Source organism: Rhinoraja longicauda, chromosome 40 (genome assembly GCF_053455715.1).
Source record: "Rhinoraja longicauda isolate Sanriku21f chromosome 40, sRhiLon1.1, whole genome shotgun sequence".
In the NCBI taxonomy this organism is placed as follows: Eukaryota; Metazoa; Chordata; class Chondrichthyes; order Rajiformes; family Arhynchobatidae; genus Rhinoraja; species Rhinoraja longicauda.
This window is the reverse complement of record NC_135992.1, coordinates 12,689,060-12,707,662: the sequence shown is the minus strand read 5'-3', so window position 1 is coordinate 12,707,662 and position 18,603 is coordinate 12,689,060. Positions and strand designations below refer to the sequence as shown.

Sequence of the window (18,603 nt, the reverse complement as noted above, 5' to 3'; positions counted from 1 at the left end):
CCCGGGTTCCACCCTGACTATGGGTGCCTTTCCTATCCATGTACCCGCCCAACTGTCTCTTGATCGCTTAGAGATAGAGCCCTTCAGTCGACCAGCGATCCCCGCACATTAACACTGCCCTACACACACTGGGGACAATTTGACACATGCACCAAGCCAATTAACCTACAAACCTGCACGTCTTTGAAGGGTGGGAGGAAACTGAAGATCTCGGAGAAAACCCACGCAGGTCACGGGGAGAACGTGCAAACTCCGTACAGACAGCACCCATAGTCGGGATGGAACCCGGGTCTCCGGCGCTGTGTGTGTGTGTGTGTGTGTGTGTTGCCCAGTGTCAGTGAGCCAGCCTCTGGGCCAAGGGGCAGGTGTGTGTGTGTGTGTGTGTGTGTGTGTGTGTGTGTGTGTACCTTGCCCTGTGTCAGTGGGCCAAGGGCAGGGAGTGTGTGTACCTTGCCCTGTGTCAGTGAGCCAGGGGCAGGGAGTGTGTGTGTGTGTGTACCTTGCCCTGTGTCAGTGGGCCAGGGGCAGGGTGTGTATGAGTGTGTGTGTGTACCTTGGCTTGTGTCAGAGGGGCAGGGAGTGTGTGTACCTTGCCCTGTGTCAGTGAGCCAGGGGCAGGGAGTGTGTGTACCTTGCCTTGTGTCAGTGAGCCAGGGGCAGGGAGTGTGTATGAGTGTGTGTGTACCTTGCCCTGTGTCAGTGGGCCAGGGGCAGGGTGTGTATGAGTGTGTGTGTGTATGTGTGTACCTTGCCTTGTGTCAGAGGGGCAGGGAGTGTGTGTACCTTGCCCTGTGTCAGTGGGCCAGGGGCAGGGAGTGTGTGTACCTTGCCCTGTGTCAGTGAGCCAGGGGCAGGGAGTGTGTGTACCTTGCCCTGTGTCAGTGGGCCAGGGGCAGGGAGTGTGTGTGTACCTTGCCCTGTGTCAGTGAGCCAGGGGCAGGGAGTGTGTGTACCTTGCCCTGTGTCAGTGGGCCAGGGGCAGGGATTGTGTGAGTCACAGCCCGGCTGCACATACCGAAGCGCATAGCTGAGTGCTGTAATCAGATGGCAGCACCTCGTGGATTGGCAGCCCCCCTGTCCAGGCACGCTTGCTAGTACGGCTGAGCAAACAGGGAGTGTGTCCTTTCCACCTGACCCACCCACCCACCCACCACGCTGGCTGCAGACTGCACACACACCCCGACTGCTTTGTCCCCTTGCTCCGTTCCCCACAAGAGCCAGGGCAACAATCTCCGCCGGTAGCTGATCTCACCCATGGAAGGTAAGCCGCTGAAACGTTTTTACTGTGTAGGAAGGAACTGCAGATGCTGGCTTAAACCGAAGAGAGACTCAAATCGTTGGAGTAACTCAGTAGGTCAGACAGCATCTTTGGAGAGAAGGAATGGGTGATGTTTCGGGTCGCGTCTGAAGAAGGGTCTCGCCCCGAAACGTCTCCCATTCCTTCTCTCCAGAGATGCTGCCTGTCCCGCTGAGTTACTCCACCTTTTTGTGTCTAAAAGGCGTTTACTTTGTTGTTTCACCTGCGGGCTTGAAATTCCTTCTGAAAGACGGGGGGCCAGCTTAGAGCTCGGGCAGGTAGAGTCACAGAGTCAAACAGCACAGAAATAGGCCACTCAGTTTCATGGAGAGCACAGAGTCACACAGTGTGGAAACAGGCCCCTCGGCCCAACTTGACCACGCCGACCAACATGTCCCATCTACACTCGTCCCACCTGCCCAACTGCCTCTAAAACTGTCCTATCCACCAAATACCGTGTGTCAATGTTGTGCTAGCACCTGCCTCAACTACCTCTAGTTACCCTTTGATTATTTTAAATGAGATTTTACTGGACTTGCACTGTTGCACTGAACGTTATTCCCTTGGACCTGTGTCTGTGCACAGTGAACGACCTGACTGCAATTATGTACACAGACACAAACAAACTGGTGTAGCTCAGCGGGACAGGCAGCATCTCAGGAGAGCGGGAAAGGGGGGGGGGGGGGGGGGGGACGTTTGGGGTCGAGACCCTTCTTTAGGCTAGTTAGCGAAAAGGGAAACGAGAGATATAGACGGTGATGTGGAGAGATAAAAAACAATGAATGAAAGATGTGTAAAAAAGCAACGATGATAAAGGAAGCAAGCCATTGTTAGCGGTTTGCTGGGTGAGAACGAGAAGCTGGTGCGACTTGGGTGGGGGAGGGGATGGGCATGCCAGGGTTACTTGAAGTTAGAGATATAAGAAAATAACTGCAGATGCTGGTACAAATCGAAGGTATTTATTCGCAAAATGCTGGAGTAACTCAGCAGGTCAGGCAGCATCTCAGGAAATCAACATTCATATCTCAGTCTGAAGAAGGGTCTCGACCCGAAGCGTCACATAATTTGTCTCCTAATTTGAGGAAGGACGTCCTTGCTATTGAGGCAGTGCAGCGTAGGTTCACGAGGTTAATCCCTGGGATGGAGGGACTGTCATATGAGGAAAGATTGGAAAGACTGGGCTTGTATTCACTGGAGTTTAGAAGGATGAGAGGGGATCTTATAGAGACGTATAAAATTATAAAAGGACTAGACAAGCTAGATGCAGGAAAAAAATGTTCCCAATGTTGGGGGAGTCCAGAACCAGGGGACACACAGTCTAAGACTAAAGGGGAGGCTATTTAAAAATGAGGTGAGAAGAAACGTTTTCACCCAGAGAGTTGTGAATTTGTGGAATTCTCTGCCACAGAGGGCAGTGGAGGCCAATTCACTGGATGAATCTAAAAGAGAGTTAGATTGAGCTCCAGGGGCTAGTGGAATCAAGGGATATGGGGAGAAGGCAGGCACGGGTTACTGATTGTGGATGATCAGCCATGATCACAATGAATGGCGGTGCTGGCTCGAAGGGCCAAATAGCCTTCTCCTGCACCTATGTTTCTATGTTTCTATAGTCCTAGGGTGGGTGAGGGATGGGGAGAGAGGGGATGTTAGGGTTTACTTGGTATTAGAGAAATCAATATTCGTGCTGTTGGGTTGTAAGCTTTCAAGAGCCAAGCCATGTCAAGTGCGTTTGCCAAATGAAACAGAACAATGAAATTCTAACTTGCTGCAGATTTGGAGGTACATTAATGCCACAATACTACACCTAGATCTACACTGACACAATAATGAAATAAATTACCTGTTATTCCAGGTAACTAGACCGTAAGAGTGCAAGCTGAACTATCTAGTACAATCTAATGCAAAACAACAATGTAGTCCAACATATACAGTACATCGTTGCTGAGGTAGGGTTGTAGAAACATACAAAATGGCTGATCATCTAAAATCAGTACCCCGTTCCTGCTTTCTCCCCTTATCCCTTGATTCCGTTAGCCCTAAGAGCTAAATCTAACTCTCTCTTGAAAACATCCAGTGAATCGGCCTCCACTGCCTTCTGTGGCAGAGAATTCCACAGATTCACAACTCTCTGGGTGAAAAAGCTTTTCCTCTTCTCAGTCCTAAATGGCCGACCCCTTATTCTTAAACTGTGACCCCTGGTTCTGGATTCTTAAACTGTGACCCCTGGTTCTGGATTCTTAAACTGTGACCCCTGGTTCTGGATTCTTAAACTGTGACCCCTGGTTCTGGATATACCCCTTGATTTTGTTAGCCCCAAGAGCTAAATCTCCCAGCAGCTCAGGCCTTGTGATTGGTTTGTGGTTCTTGGTCCTCCAAAATATTCCAAATGGAATTTAAACTGGAGGTGGCGGAGTGTGGACTTGAGCAAGAAGGGCTTCTTGGAAAAGAAGAGCTGCCTTAAATTTAGTTGTGTCTGGTTGAGTAACGATAGTAGGGTGAAGACTATTCCATGCTTTACTTGTGCAAGGGAAGAATTAATTGTTCTACACACATTTGTCTTGATCTCCAAATTTGAGGAAGGATATTCTTGCTGTTGAGGGCGTGCAGCGTAGGTTTACTAGGTTAATTCCCGGAATGGCGGGACTGTCATATGTTGAAAGACTGGAGCGACTAGGCTTGTATGCACTGGGATTTAGAAGGATGAGAGGGGATCTTATCGAAACGTATAAGATTATTAAGGGGTTGGACACGTTAGAGACAGGAAACATGTTCCCAATGTTGCGGGAGTCCAGAACAAGGGGCCACAGTTTAAGAATAAGGGGTAGGCCATTTAGAACGGAGATGAGGAAAAACCTTTTTCAGTCAGAGAGTTGTGAATCTGTGGAACTCTCTGCCTCAGAAGGCAGTGGAGGCCAATTCTCTGAATGCATTCAAGAGAGAGCTAGATAGAGTTCTTAAGGATAGCGGAGTCAGGGGGTATGGGGAAAAGGCAGGAACGGGGTACTGATTGAGAATGATCAGCCATGATCACATTGAATGGCGGTGCTGGCTCGAAGGGCCGAATGGCCTCCTCCTGCACCTATTATCTATTGTCTATTGATAGCTGGTATCTCAAATTGAATCGAATGCCCTCGTCTTCTCCTGGTAGGTTTGGGTTTGGTGTAGATGTGGTAATCTATGTCGAGCTGACCATTTAACATTTTGTAAAGACAGGTCAAACGCTGGGCTTTACGTCTGTCCTGGAGAGTGTTCCACCACCAATGAATTTAGAAGTTGGGTGACCCTCATTTCTCTCTCTCATTGATATTTGTAACAAAACCAGCTGCTTGTCTTTGGGCACGTTCGATGGAAGAAATGTTTTTATTTGTGTATGGGTCCCATGCTGCAACTACGTAGTCCAAATGTGGTCTAACAAGGGTGAAGTATAGCTTCTCCTTGATAGAAGTTGAACAATGATAAAAGTTGCGTCTCAGAAAATGTAGGACACCTGACCACTCCAACGTAGATCGTTCTGTAATTTATCATATCATATCATATATATACAACCGGAAACAGGCCTTTTCGGCCCACCAAGTCCGTGCCGCCCAGCGATCCCCGCACATTAACACTATCCTGCACCCACTAGGGACAATTTTTACATTTACCCAGCCAATTAACCTACATACCTGTACGTCTTTGGAGTGTGGGAGGAAACCGAAGATCTCGGAGAAAACCCACGCAGGTCACGGGGAGAACGTACAAACTCCTTACAGTGCAGCACCCGTAGTCAGGATCGAACCTGAGTCTCCGGCGCTGCATTCGCTGTAAAGCAGCAACTCTACCGCTGCGCTACCGTGCCTCCCTTTGATGGCAAGGTACTTGGTCTGTTTGGATTCTTCAATACAATACAATATATCTTTATTGTCATTGTACAGGGGTACAACGAGATTGGGAATGCGCCTCCCATACGATGCAATAAATTCATTAGCTAGTCAGTATTAATTTAAACAACCCAATGAAACGGATTAGAAACAGTTTTTAAACAGAATGGGCGGCACGGTAGCGCAGCTGTAGAGTTGCTGCTTTACAGCGAATGCAGCGCCGGAGACTCAGGTTCGATCCTGACTACGGGTGCTGCACTGTAAGGAGTTTGTACGTTCTCCCCGTGACCTGCGTGGGTTTACTCCGAGATCTTCGGTTTCCTCCCACACTCCAAAGACGTACAGGTATGTAGGTTAATTGGCTGGGTAAATGTAAAAATTGTCCCTAGTGGGTGTAGGATAGTGTTAATGTACGGGGATCACTGGGCGGCACGGACTTGGAGGGCCGAAAAGGCCTGTTTCCGGCTGTATGTATATGATATGATGATATGAGAATAAAGTGCTGTGCCGGTTCACTGTGCGATGTGACCATCCGGCTCAGCAGGACCGGTTCATAGCAGCTATGGCCCTGGGGATGAAGCTGTTCCTGAGTCTGGAGGTGCGGGCGTAGAAGGCCTTGTATCGTCTGCCCGATGGAAGGAGTTCGAACAGACTGTTGCAGGGGTGTGAAGAGTCTTTGTGGATGCTGGTGGCTTTTCTGAGGCATCGTGTGTTGTAGATGCCCTCCAAGGCTGGTAGCTGTGTTCCGATGGTCCTCTGAGTTCTGTGGACTACCCGCTGAAGAGCTCTCCTCTCTGCCTCCGTGCAGCTGAGGTACCACACAGGGATATTGTGTGATGTTCTGTTGTAAAGCGCTGCTGTTGATGGCTGGCGTTGAACCCTGTGTGTGCACGTCGCCATGCTGATTTGTTGTTGTTCTCTTCAGGCGCAGTGCGAGGGGGCAGTGGCCCGGTGGTGAGGCCGGAGGAGGACGAGCAGCAGGAGGAGGAGGAGGAGGAGGAGGAGGGGGGGGAAGGCGAGGATGAGAGGCCCTGGGAGGCGGTGGAGAGCCAGAGGCACTTGCTGACCAGGTCCATCAACCCCAGCAAGCTGACGGCCTACCTGCGGCAGTGCAAGGTTATCGACGAGGACGACGAGGACGAAGTCTTGCACTCGTTGATGCTGACCTCCCGCAGGGCCCGAGCAAGTCAGTCGCTGCCCCTTCCCCATCTCCCCCCACCCCCCCCCCCCCACCCTCGTTAAAGTACCTCCTCTCTCCATCCCTCCCCATCCTTCGTAACTTTCTTTCTCTCTCCATTCCACTCCCATCCTCGTTAACTTTCTCTCTCTCCATTCCACTCCCATCCTTGTTAACTTTCCCTCTCACTCCATCCTTCCCACCCTCGTTAACTTTCTCTCTCTCCATCCCTCCCATCTTTGTTAACTTTCCCTCTCTCTCCATCCCTCCCCATCCTCGTTAAATTTCCCTCTCTCTCCATCCCTCCCCACCCTCGTTAACCTTCTCTCTCTTCATCCATTCTTGTTAACTTTCCCTCTCACTCCATCCCTCCCACCCTCGTTAACTTTCCCTCTCTCTCCAACCCTCCCCACCCTCGTTAACTTTCTCTATCTCCATTCCTCCTATCCTTGTTAACCTTCTCTCTCTCCATTCCACCCCCATCCTCATTAATCCTCTCTCTCCAACCCTTCCCATCCTTGTTAACCTTCTCTCTCTCCATTCCACTCCCACCCTCGTTAACCTTCTCTCTCTCCATCCCTCCCATCCTTGATAACTTTCCCTCTCTCCATTCCACTCCCACCCTCGTTAACCGTCTCTCTCTCCATCCCTCCCCACCCTTGTTAACCTTCTCTCTCTCCATCCCTCCCATCCTCATTAACCGTCTCTCTCTCCTTCCCTCCCCACCCTCGTTAACTTTCTCTCCCTCCCCATTCCACTCCCCATCCTCGTTAACCTTCTCTCTCTCCTTCCCTCCCCACCCTCGTTAACTTTCTCTCTCTCCATCCCTCCCCCATCGTTAACCTTCTCTCACTCCATCCCTCCCATCCTCATTAACCTTCTCTCTCTCCATCCCTCCCATCCTTGATAACTTTCCCTCTCACTCCATCCCTCCCACCCTCGTTAACTTTCTCTCTCTCTCTCCATCCCTCCCACCCTTGTTAACCTTCTCTCTCTCCATCCCTCCCACCCTTGTTAACCTTCTCTCTCTCCATCCCTCCCACCCTTGTTAACCTTCTCTCTCTCCATCCCTCCCCATCCTTGTTAACCTCTCTCTCCATCCCTCCCCACCCTCGTTCTAGTTCCCCCTCTCCCTCCATCCCTCTCGCGTCCGAGTTCTTCGACCGGCCTGACTGTCCCCCTGATTAAGATGTTATCTTTGTCCGATCTGTTGTCACCTTCCCCAAGCTGATAATGCTCACTCCTGACTACGGGTGCTGTCTGTACGGAGTTTGCACGTTCTCCCCGTGACCTGCGTGGGTTTTCTCCGGGTACTCCGGTTTCCTCCCACACTCCAAAGACGTGCAGGTTTGTAGGTTAATTGGCTTTGGTAAAATTGTAAATTGTCCCCAGTGTGTGTGTAGGATAGTGTTCGTGTGCGGGGATCGCTGGTCGGCGCGGACTTGGTGGGCCGAAGGGCCTATTTCTGTGCTGTATCTCCAAAAATTAAAATGAACTCTAAACTGAAAACTAAAACGCCATTTTCCTTGACCTACAACCACTATGATGTCTCGTTTTCACACCTTACCCTTCCATGTCTCTGTGTCTCCCTCTCTCCCGACTCTCAGTCTGAAGGAGGGTCTCGACCCAAAACATCACCCATTCCTTCTCTCCAGAGATGCTGCCTGTCCCGCTGAGTTACTCCAGCATTTTGTGGCTATCTTCAATTGATTAGATTAGTTTAGAGGTACAGTGCGGAAACAGGCCCTTCGGCCCATCGATTCCACACCGACCAGCGATCCCCGCACGCTAACACTATCCTCCTTACACACCAGGGACAATTTGCACTCACACCAAGCCAATTAACCTACAAACCTGCACGTCTTTGGAGTTTGGGGGGAAACTGGAGATCTCAGAGAAAACCCACGCAGGTCACGGGGAGAACGTACAAACTCCGTACAGACAGCGCCCGTGGTCGGGATGGAACCCGGGTCTCCGGCGCTTGTGAGGCAGCAACTCTACCGCTGCGTGGACCGTTTAGTTGGTTTAGTTTCGGATGTTCGACTGGATGTCGGAACAAACGGAGATGCAAAGTGCTGGAGTAAGCTTGTTCTGACCTCCAGTAGGAACATGGAACTGCAGGTGCTGGTTCACAAAACAAGGCAAGAAAGTGCTGGAGCAACTCAGCGGGGCCAGGCGGCGTCTGTGGAGAAGATGGATCGGTGACGTTTTGGGTCGGGACCCGTGGTCGGGATGGATCCCGGTTCTCTGCCTCGGTAAGGCAGTAGCTCCACCGCTGTGCCGCCCTGAGTTACTCCAGCACTCTGTGTCTTGTTTTGCAAACCAGCACCTGCAGTTCCTCGTTTCCACTGGATGTCAGAGCATGTGTGTGGGGGCAGTGTGTCCCTTGAGCCCTTCCAAAGTCTCGATATTGATTGTAACAGAGAGATACGGACCGGGACGGACATGTGTCAACTTGTTTCTAGATTGTCCTGAATTCCTGGAGCATTTCTAAAGTGTTTGTTCAGCATGAATTGACATTGTTTCTCGTGGCATTGACTGGACTGGAAGAAATACATTCCACGGTTACCCCAAGAGAGTACAATGGTCTGTGGGTGGAAGGGTATTGATGGGCTGAATGGCCTGTTGTTGTGGCTGCTTTAACAGCGGTACTTTAGTCGTGGCGTATCACGGCACGGTCTGGGAACCCAGGACTGCAAGAATTGTGGACGCAGCCCAGACCATCTTCCCTTCCATCGACTCCATCTACACCTCGCGCTGCCTCGGCAAGGCCAGCAGCATCATCAAGGACCAGTCTCACCCCGGCCGCTCCCTCCTCTCCCCTCTCCCGTCGGGCAAGAGGTACAGAAGCGTGGAAAGGCACACCTCCAGATTCAGGCGCAGAGTTCCACATTTCCTTCCAGCTGTTAAAAGCAACTGAACCATCCTTCCTCAGCCAGAGAGCAGTGCAGAACCACCATCAACTTCTTTGATAGACAATAGACAATAGGTGCAGTCCCACTGAGTCACTCCAGCATTCGGTGTCTACCCTCGGCTCTGTGGCTCCCACCTTCTTCCCGGCCTTTGCGACCGCAACATGTCTTTCTCCTCTCTTTAGGCCGCCTTCTCGACATCTTGCGCTCGCGGGGTAAGCGTGGATACGAGGCCTTTCTCGAGAGCCTGGAGCTCTACTACGCTGAACTGTACAAGTTAATCACGGGCAAAGAACCAACCAGATGTTGCTCGGTGCTAGTTGGTGAGTAGTTCTTTGCTGGAGTACGTTTCATGATTCAGCATTGTACGGTGAATAAGGGTTGCCAACTTCCTCACTCCCAAATACGGGACAAGGTGACGTCACCGCCCCGCGCCCCGCGTGACCTCACCCGGCCAGCGGCCACGTGCTCCCGCTCCACCAATGGTGGCCGCCCGGGCCGGGAGGCGGGTTGCTATGCAACCTCCGACAGGCGGCGCCCGGGCCTCCGACCTACACTGTCCGGGCATACAGTGCCTGGGCCTACAGCGTCCGGGCCTACAGCGTCCGGGCCTACAGCGTCCGGGCCTACAGCGTCCGGGCCTACAGCGTCCGGGCCTACAGCGTCCGGGCCTACAGCGTCCGGCCTACAGCGCCCCCCCAGGCCAAATACAGGACAAGGGCGGTCCCATATGGGACAAACCAATTTAGCCCAAAATGCGTTATGTCCTGGCAGTCCTAACGGTGAACCACTTGTTAAAATGACACCAGACTACATCTTAATGGTGCGGCACGGTGGCGCAGCAGTAGAGTTGCTGCCTCACCGCGCCCCCGAGACGCGGGTTCAATCCTGACTACGGGTGCTGTCTGTACGGAGTTTGTACGTTCTCCCCGTGACCTGAGTGGGTTTTCTCCGGGTGCTCCGGTTTCCTCCCACACTCCAAAGACGTGCAGGTTTGTAGGTTAATTGACTTCGGTGAAATTGTAAGTTGTCCCGAGTGTGTAGGATAGTGTTAGTGTGCGGGGATCGCTGGTCGGCACGGACTCGAAGGACCGAAGGGCCTGTTTCCATGCTGTATCTCTAAACTAAACTAATCTAAACTAAACTGAAGGTAGACACAAAATGCTGGAGTAACTCAACGGGTCAGGCAGCATCTCTGGAGAGAAGGAATGGGTGACGTTTCGGGTCGAGACCCTTCTTCAGACTGAGCGTCTGGGGAGAGGGAGACACAGAGATAAGGAAGGGTAAGGTGTGAAAACGAGACATCAAAGGGGCCGCACTCTGACAGTGGAGGAGGCCCAGGACAGAAAGGTCAGTGTGGGAATGGGAGGGGAAGTTGAAATATTTAGTCTGAAGAAGGGTCTCGACCCAAAACGTCACCCATTCCTTCTCTCCAGAGATGCTGCCTATCCCGCTGAGTTACTCCAGCATTTTAGTTTAGTTTAGAGATACAGCGCGGAAACAGGCCCTTTCGGCCCACCGGGTCCGCGCCGACCAGCGATCCCCGCACATTAACACTATCCTACACCCACTAGGGACAATTTTTACATTTACCAAGCCAATTAGCCTACAAACCTGCCCGACTTTGGAGGGACGCGAAGATCTCGGAGAAAACCCACGCAGGTAAAGGGGAGAGCGTGCAAGCTCCGTACAGACAGCGCCCCTGGTCTCGCATTCACTGTAAGGCAGCAGCTCTACCTTGCCGCCATTTTGTGCAGCAACTCTACCGCTGCGCCTCCGTGCCGCCATTTTGTGTCTACCTTCGATTTAAACCAGCATCTGCATTCTTTTCTTCTTTTTCCTGAACTGAACTGTGCTAAACGCCCTTGCGGTTGTTCCCGGCAGTAGAGGAGGGTTACGAGGGTCTGACGCAGTTCTTGATGAGCGAGGCGCTGAAGGTGCAGAGGCAGTTGAAGGATCGGGACGCAGAGATCCGCACGCTCCAGGCCAGGTGCCAGGAGCTCGCCGAGGCAAACGCCCAGGCCAGTGGGCAGAACCAGGAGCTGCAGGGCGCCCAGCAGCGGTACCACAAGCTGAAGGGGGAGTTCCAGCTCTTCAACGACCAGCTCAACAAGGTGAGAGAGGAGGGCTACCTACTGGCAATGAGGCACGCGCAGCTCCACGAGGAGAAGAACATGGTGGCCACGAGGAACCGAGAACTGCAGCTGGAGGTGAGAATCGGGGGGGGGGGGGGGAGGGGGGGACCGTGACGTGACCTTAAACGCCAAGTCCAGAGTGTGCAGTAAAGGAACTGCAGATGTGTAGGAAATAAAAAAAACTGCAGATGCTGGTTTACATCGAAGGTAGACACAGAATGCTGGAGTATCTCAGCGGGTCGGGCAGCGTCTCGGGAGAGAAGGAATGGGTGACGTTTCGGGTCGAGACCCTTCTTCAGTCGAGGCCATGTTCAGTCTGTAGAATGGTCTTGACCCGAAATGACCCACATCAGTCTGAAGAAGGGTCTCGACCTGAAACGTCGCCCATTCCTTCTCTCCAGAGATGCGGCCTGACCCGCTGAGTTACTCCAGCATTTTGTGTCTACCAAGAAACTGCAGATGCTGGTTCACACCAAAAGTAGACGCAAAAAGCTGGAGTCACTCAGTGGGTCAGGCAGCATCTCTGGAGAGAAGGAATGGGTGACGTTTCAGATCGAGAGCCTTCTTCAGACTGAGCGTCTGGGGAGAGGGAGGCACAGAGATAAGGAAACATAAGGCGTGAGAACATCTCTGCCTGCTTCGTTGTCACCTTCTCCCAGCCAACAATGATCTATTCTACATTTTCCTCGATCTACACCCCTCTTTGTCTCGTTCTCACACCTTGCACTTCCTTATCTCTGTGCCTCCCCCTCCCCCTCCCCTGGCTCTCAGTCCGAAGAAGGGTCTCGACCCGAAACGTCACCCATCCCTTCTCTCCGGAGATGCTGCCTGCCCCGCTGAGTTACTCCAGCATTTTGTGTCTATCTTCGAGTCCAGAGTGACTAGTTATCATATCATATCATATATCTACAGCCGGAAACAGGCCTTTTCGGCCCACCAAGTCCGCGCCGCCCAGCGATCCCCGTACATTAACACTATCCTACACCCACTAGGGACAATTTTTTTTTTTTTTTATAACATTTTTACCCAGCCAATTAACCTACATACCTGTACGTCTTTGGAGTGTGGGAGGAAACCGAAGATCTCGGAAAAAACCCACGCAGGTCACGGGGAGAACGTACAAACTCCTTACAGTGCAGCACCCGTAGTCAGGATCGAACCTGAGTCTCCGGCGCTGCATTCGCTGTAAAGCAGCAACTCTACCGCTGCGCCACCGTGCGGGGATCGCCGGTCGGCACGGACGCGGTGGGCCGAAGGGACTGTTTCCGTGCTGTATCTCTAAACTTTAAACTAAACTGTCATCAACGGCAAAATGAAATTCTTAGTTAGATCTGAATAAAGGCCAGTGAACACAATACACAGAGGCAATAATGATAATAATGAACAATGTAATAAATTAATAAGCCCATATTAATGGCAGTGCCATCATAATCAGTCTGTAGTTCGTTGTTGAGGTTTGTGTTGTGCTGTGTTCATGAGCCTGATAGTTGTTGGGAAGAAGTTATTCTTGAACCTAGTGGTCACGGTTTTGTATTTGAGTTTGAGTTCAGTTTATTGTCACGTGTACCGAGCGAGGTACAGTGAAAAGCTTTTGTTGCGTGCTAACCAGTCAGCGGAAAGACAATACGCGATTACAATCGAGCCATTTACAGTGTACAGATACATGATAATGGGAATAACGTTTAGTGCAAGGTAAAGCCAGCAAAGTCTGATCAAGGATAGTCCCAGGATCTCCAAAGAGGTAGATAGTAGTTCAGCACTGCTCTCTGGTTGTGGTGGGATGGGATGGTTCAGTTGCCTTGATAACAGCTGGGAAGAAACTGTCCCTGAATCTGGAGGTGTGTGTTTTCACACTTCTGTACCTCTTGCCCGATGGGAGAGGGGAGGAGAGGGAGTGGCCGGGGTGAGACTGGTCCTTGATGATGCTGCTGGCCTTGCCGAGGCAGCGTGAGGTGCAGATGGATCAGTGGAAGGGAGGTTGGTTTGTGTGATGGTCTGGGCTGCGTCCATATCCATGTACTCCATCCACATCGATGGAACCTAGGACTCTCTTCCACAGAGTGCAGGATGAGGTGTGATCTTATAAAGGTGCACAAAATCATAGTGGTGTCAGTAAGCGTGCAGGTACAGCAGGCAATGAAGAAAGGTCATGGCACGTAGGCCTTCATTGCGAGAGGATTTGAGTTTAGGAGCAAGGAGGTCCTCCTGCAGTTGTACAGGGCCCTGGTGAGACCACACCTGGAGTATTGTGTGCAATTTTGGTCTCCTAATTTGAGGAAGGACATTCTTGCTATCGAGGGAGTGCAGCGTAGGTTCACCAGGTTAATTCCCGGGATGGCGGGACTGACATATGATGAAAGAATGGGTCGACTGGGCTTGCATTCACTGGAATTTAGAAGGATGAGAGGGGATCTTATATAGTAGAAACATAACATTCTTAAGGGATTGGACAGGCTAGATGCAGGAAACATGTTCCCAATGTTGGGGGAGCCCAGAACCAGGGGTCACAGTTTAAGAATAAGGGGTAGGCCATTTAGGACTGAGATGAGGAAAAACTTTTTCACTCAGAGAGTTGTGAATCTGTGGGATTCTCTGCCACAGAAGGCAGTGGAGGCCGGTTCACTGGATGTTTTCAAGAGAGACTTGGATTTAGCTCTTAGGGCTAACGGAATCAAGGGATGTGGGGAGAAAGCAGGAACGGGGTACTGGTTTTAGTTGATCAGCCATGATCACATTGAATGGCGGTGCTGGCTCGAAGGGCCGAATGGCCTCCTCCTGCACCTATTGTCTGTGTTTCTGTGTAAGATCATAGAGGTGGGTGTACAAGATCGCGGGGCTGGGCATGCGTGGGTGTTGACTGCTGGGCTGTGTTGCAGAATGACCAGATGCAGTGGAGGCTGGCGGGGGTGCAGGAAGAGTGCAAGTTGGTGCGCAGGGTGTCCAGCAAGCTGCAGGAGGACATGGACAGCCTGCCCAGCAGGCACAGCGTCAGCAAGCTGCAGCTCGACAACCAGCAGCTGCGCTCCACCATTCTCCAGCTGCAGACCTTCCTGCAGGTAAGCCCCGTCCCAGCGCAGTCGCGCAGCAGGGCACCAGTGCAGAGGTGCAGCAGGGCACCAGTGCAGTCGCGCAGCAGGGGACCAGTGCAGTCGCGCAGCAGGGCATGCATCACGCACCGGGGGTACTGCACATCAGCAAGTCGGGGCTGGGGAAAGGGTGCAAGGGCAAAGTTAATCTTCGCCATCGAGTGCAGCCATGCAGTGGAGCAATTAACAACATTGCATTTATTTGACTGTGTGTGTGTGTGATGGTGTACGTGTGTCTGACTGTATTTGTGTGAGACTGTGTGTGTGTGTGTGTGTGTGACTGCGTGTGGGTGACTGTGTGTGTGTGTGTGTGACTGCGTGTGGGTGACTGTGTGTGAGACTGTGTGTAACTGCGTGTGACTGTAAGTGAGATTGTGTGACTGTGTTGAGGTGTGACTCTATGATTATGTATGTGTGTCTAACTGTATTCGTGTGTGTATGTGACTGTGTGTGACTGTGTACGTGTGTGTGACTGTGTGTTAGTGTAACTGTGTGTGTATGTATGTGTGTAACTATTTGTGTGTGTGACTGTTAGTGTGACTGTATGTATGTGTGTCTAACTGTATGTGTGTGTGTGTGTGACTGTACGTGTATGTGACTGTGTTAGTGTGACTATGTGTGTATGTATGTGTGTCTAACTGTATGTCTGTGTGTGTGTGTGACTGTGTAAGTGTATGTGACTGTGTTAGTGTGACTATGTGTGTATGTATGTGTGTCTAATTGTATTTGTGTGTGTGACTATGTACGTGTGTGTGACTGTATTTGTGTGAGACTGTGTGTGTGTGACTGTGTGTTAGTGTGACTGTGCAAGTGAGATTGTGTGTGTGTGTGTGTGTGTGAATGCATTGGTACATATTTTAGATTTAGAGATACAGTGCGGAAACAGGCCCTTCGGCCCACCGGGTCCGCGCCGCCCAGCGATCCCCGCACACTAACACTATCCTACACACACCAGGGACAATTTTTACATTTGCCCAGCCAATTAACCTACATATACCTGCACGTCTTTGGAGTGTGGGAGGAAACCGAAGATTTCAGAGAAAACCCACGCAGGTCACGGGGAGAACGTACAAACTCCGTACAGACGGCGCCCGTAGTCAGGATCGAACCTGAGTCTCCGGAGCTGCATTCGCTGTAAGGCGGCAACTCTACCGCTGCGCCACATTTGTTTTAGTGAAAGCCCTGGATAGAGTGGACGTGGAGAGGATGTTTCCACCAGTGGGAGAGTCCAGGACCAGAGGGCGCAGCCTCAGAATTAAAGGACGTTCCTTTAGGAAGGAGATGAGGTTGAGAGCTTATTTGCGGCCGGTGTTGTTTAACAGCCTGACTTGCTGCGGGTTTGGCCAGCATGGGCAGGTGGGGCTGAAGGGCCTGTTTCCTCCACTAACCCCACACAATAATCCCCTCTCGTGTTTCTGCCGCTGACAGAGCAAGACCAATCTTCCCAGCACGGACAAGACGCTCCTGGACATCATGGACCACGATCGGAGGGAAGCCCTTGAAGACCGCCAGGCTCTGGTGGAACGGTTCCACCACCTTAACCTGGAGCTCCAGCAAGCCGAGGAGATCCGCGACAAGGTTCTTGAAGTCCCTTGACTTTCACTTTCGTTTAGAGGTGCAGCGCGGAAATAGGCCCCCTCTTCCCTCCGGCCCACCGAGTCCGCACCGACCAGCGATCCCTGCGCACTAACACTACCCTACACATGCTTATAAGGGACATTTATACACTTGCACCAAGCCGATGAACCTACAAGCCTGCACGTCTTTGGAGGGTGGGAGGAAACAGACGGTCTCGGAGAAAACCCACGCAGGTCACGGGGGGGGGGGACGTACAAACTCCGTACAGACGGCACCCGTAGTCGGGATGGAACCCGGGTCTCTGGCGCTGTGAGGCGGCAGCTCTACCGCCGCGCCACCCCTGGTTTGGACACTGGCACCAACTCCCATCTATGGCACAACGCTTTGTTAAAAACGTTTGCTTTAGTGAAAGCCCTGGATAGAGTGGATCCGGAGAGGATGTTTCCACCAGTGGGAGAGTCCAGGAGCAGAGGCCGCAGCCTCAGAATTAAAGGACGTTCCTTTAGGAAGGAGACGAGGAGGAATTTCTTCAGTCAGAGGGTGGTGAATCTGTGGAATTCATTGCCACAGACGGCTGTGGAGGCCAAGCCAGTGGGTATTTTTAAGGCAGAGATAGATAGATTCTTCGTTAGTGCCGTTGTCAGGGGTTGTGGGGAGAAGGCAGGAGAATGGGGTTAGGAGGGAGAGAGAGAGATCAGCCACGATTGAATGGTGGAGTAGACACGATGGGCCGAATGGCCTCATTCTACTCCTATCACTCATGAAAGGGTGATTGAATGGCAGAGTAGACACGATGGGCCGAATGGCCTAATTCTGCTCCTAGAACCTATGACAATGTTGGCTGAAGGCCCTGTCCCCGTGCTCTTCTGTTTAGGTTAGTGATACTGTGTGGAAACAGGCCCTTCGGCCCATTGACGTGTGACCACCCCGAACACTAGTTCCATCCTACAAACTAGGCGCAATTTGCAGAAGGCGATTGACCTACAAACCCGTGGGGGGGGAGGGGGGGGGGGAGGGGACGACGACCGGAGAACCCAGAGGAAAGCCCACATGGTCACGGGGAGAACGTACGAATTCTGCACAGACAGCGCCCGTAGTCGGGATCGAACCGGGGTCTCTGGCGCTGGGAGGCGGCAACTCTACTGCCGGGCCACCGCGTCGCCCGACTGATTCGGTGAATGTTCTCTCGGTGCAGTACCTGAGGGACAAGGAGGACCTGGGCATCCAGGTGACGTTGCTGACCAAGGAATGCCAGATGCAGGGCTACCGGATCGAGACCCTCCTGCGGCAGATGGAAGAGGTGGAGAGGGAACGAGACCAAGTAAGGCCGCGGGTCGGCGTAGAGCGTGCGGCCGCGGTCATCCCCGTTACAGGACCCGGCGCCGAGGCCTTGGGGAGGTTCGCCAAGAGGCCGGACGCAAAACGCTGGCGTAACTCAGCGGGACGGGCGGCGTCCGTGAGGGGAAGGAATGGGCGACGTTCCGGGTCGAGACCCTACTTCAGACCCGACCTGGAACGTCAGCCATTCCCTTCTCTCCACAGATGCTGCCCGTCCCGCTGAGTTACTCCAGCATTTTGCCTCTATCTACCTTCGATTTAAACCAACACCTGCAGCTCCTTCCAATACATTTTACCAAGAAGCTTCCTGGATGAGGGGGGTGTTAGAGGGGAAGGCCAAACTTATACTGGTGCTGAGTTACTCCAGCATTTTGTGAATATACTGGTCCCTCTTTGTGTTCTCTCCAGCCCCTCCAAGCTGGGCCTCCTGTTCTCTCCAGCCCCTCCACACTGGGCCTCCTATTCATTGCGGCCCCTCCACGCTGGGACCCCCTGTTCTCTCCGGCCCCTCCATGCTGGGCCCTCCTGTTCTCTCTGGCTCCTCCACCCTGGGGCCCCTGTTCTCTCCGGCCCCTCCATGCTGGGGCCCCTGTTCCCTCCGGCCCCTCCATGCTGGGGCCCCCCTGTTCTCTGCTGCCCCTCCATGCTGCCCCCCCCCCACTGTTCTATGCAGCCCCTCCACCCTGGGGCCCCCTGTTCTCTCTGGCTCCTCCACCCTGGGGCCCCCTGTTATCTCTGCGGCCCCTCCACCCTGGGGCCCCTGTTCTCTGCGGCCCCTCCATGCTGGGCCCCCTGTTCTCTCCGGCCCCTCCATGCTGGGCCCCCTGTTCTCTCCGGCCCCTCCTCGCTGGGACCCCCTGTTATCTCTGCGGTCCTTCCATGCTGGGACCCCCCTGTTATCTCCGGCCCCTGCACGCTGGGAGACCCTGTTATCTCCGGCCCCTGCACGCTGGGACCCCCGTGTTATTTCCGGCCCCTGGACGCTGGGCCCCGCTGTTTTCTCTCGGCACCGCGGTCTCGTCCGACCTCCAGTATTCGCCGCGCGGATCAGCGTACACCGACGGTGGGTCTTGCTGGAGCTGCCGCCCTCTGCCTCTACCCTGCGCCCACCCCCCCCCCCCTCACGTGCCGACCCCTCTCTCTGACCCCCCCCTCACGTGCCGACCCCTCTCTCTGCCCCCCCTCACGTGCCGACCCCTCTCTCTGCCCCCCCCTCACGT

General features: G+C 52.9%; 1 protein-coding gene across 1 annotated transcript in view; it reads left to right on the top strand.

Moving 5' to 3' along the window:
- The first annotated feature begins 1,194 nt into the window (after positions 1–1,194).
- LOC144611405 (caspase recruitment domain-containing protein 11-like) overlaps positions 1,195–18,603 on the top strand; it is a 29,058-nt gene continuing 11,649 nt past the window's right edge. The window contains exons 1-7 of the mRNA XM_078430476.1: positions 1,195–1,261; positions 6,083–6,343; positions 9,432–9,569; positions 11,131–11,456; positions 14,258–14,437; positions 15,896–16,045; positions 17,241–17,366. Of these exons, the coding sequence (XP_078286602.1) occupies positions 1,255–1,261; positions 6,083–6,343; positions 9,432–9,569; positions 11,131–11,456; positions 14,258–14,437; positions 15,896–16,045; positions 17,241–17,366 (1,188 nt within the window). The 5' untranslated portion in view covers positions 1,195–1,254. The remainder of the gene's footprint in view (positions 1,262–6,082; positions 6,344–9,431; positions 9,570–11,130; positions 11,457–14,257; positions 14,438–15,895; positions 16,046–17,240; positions 17,367–18,603) is intronic.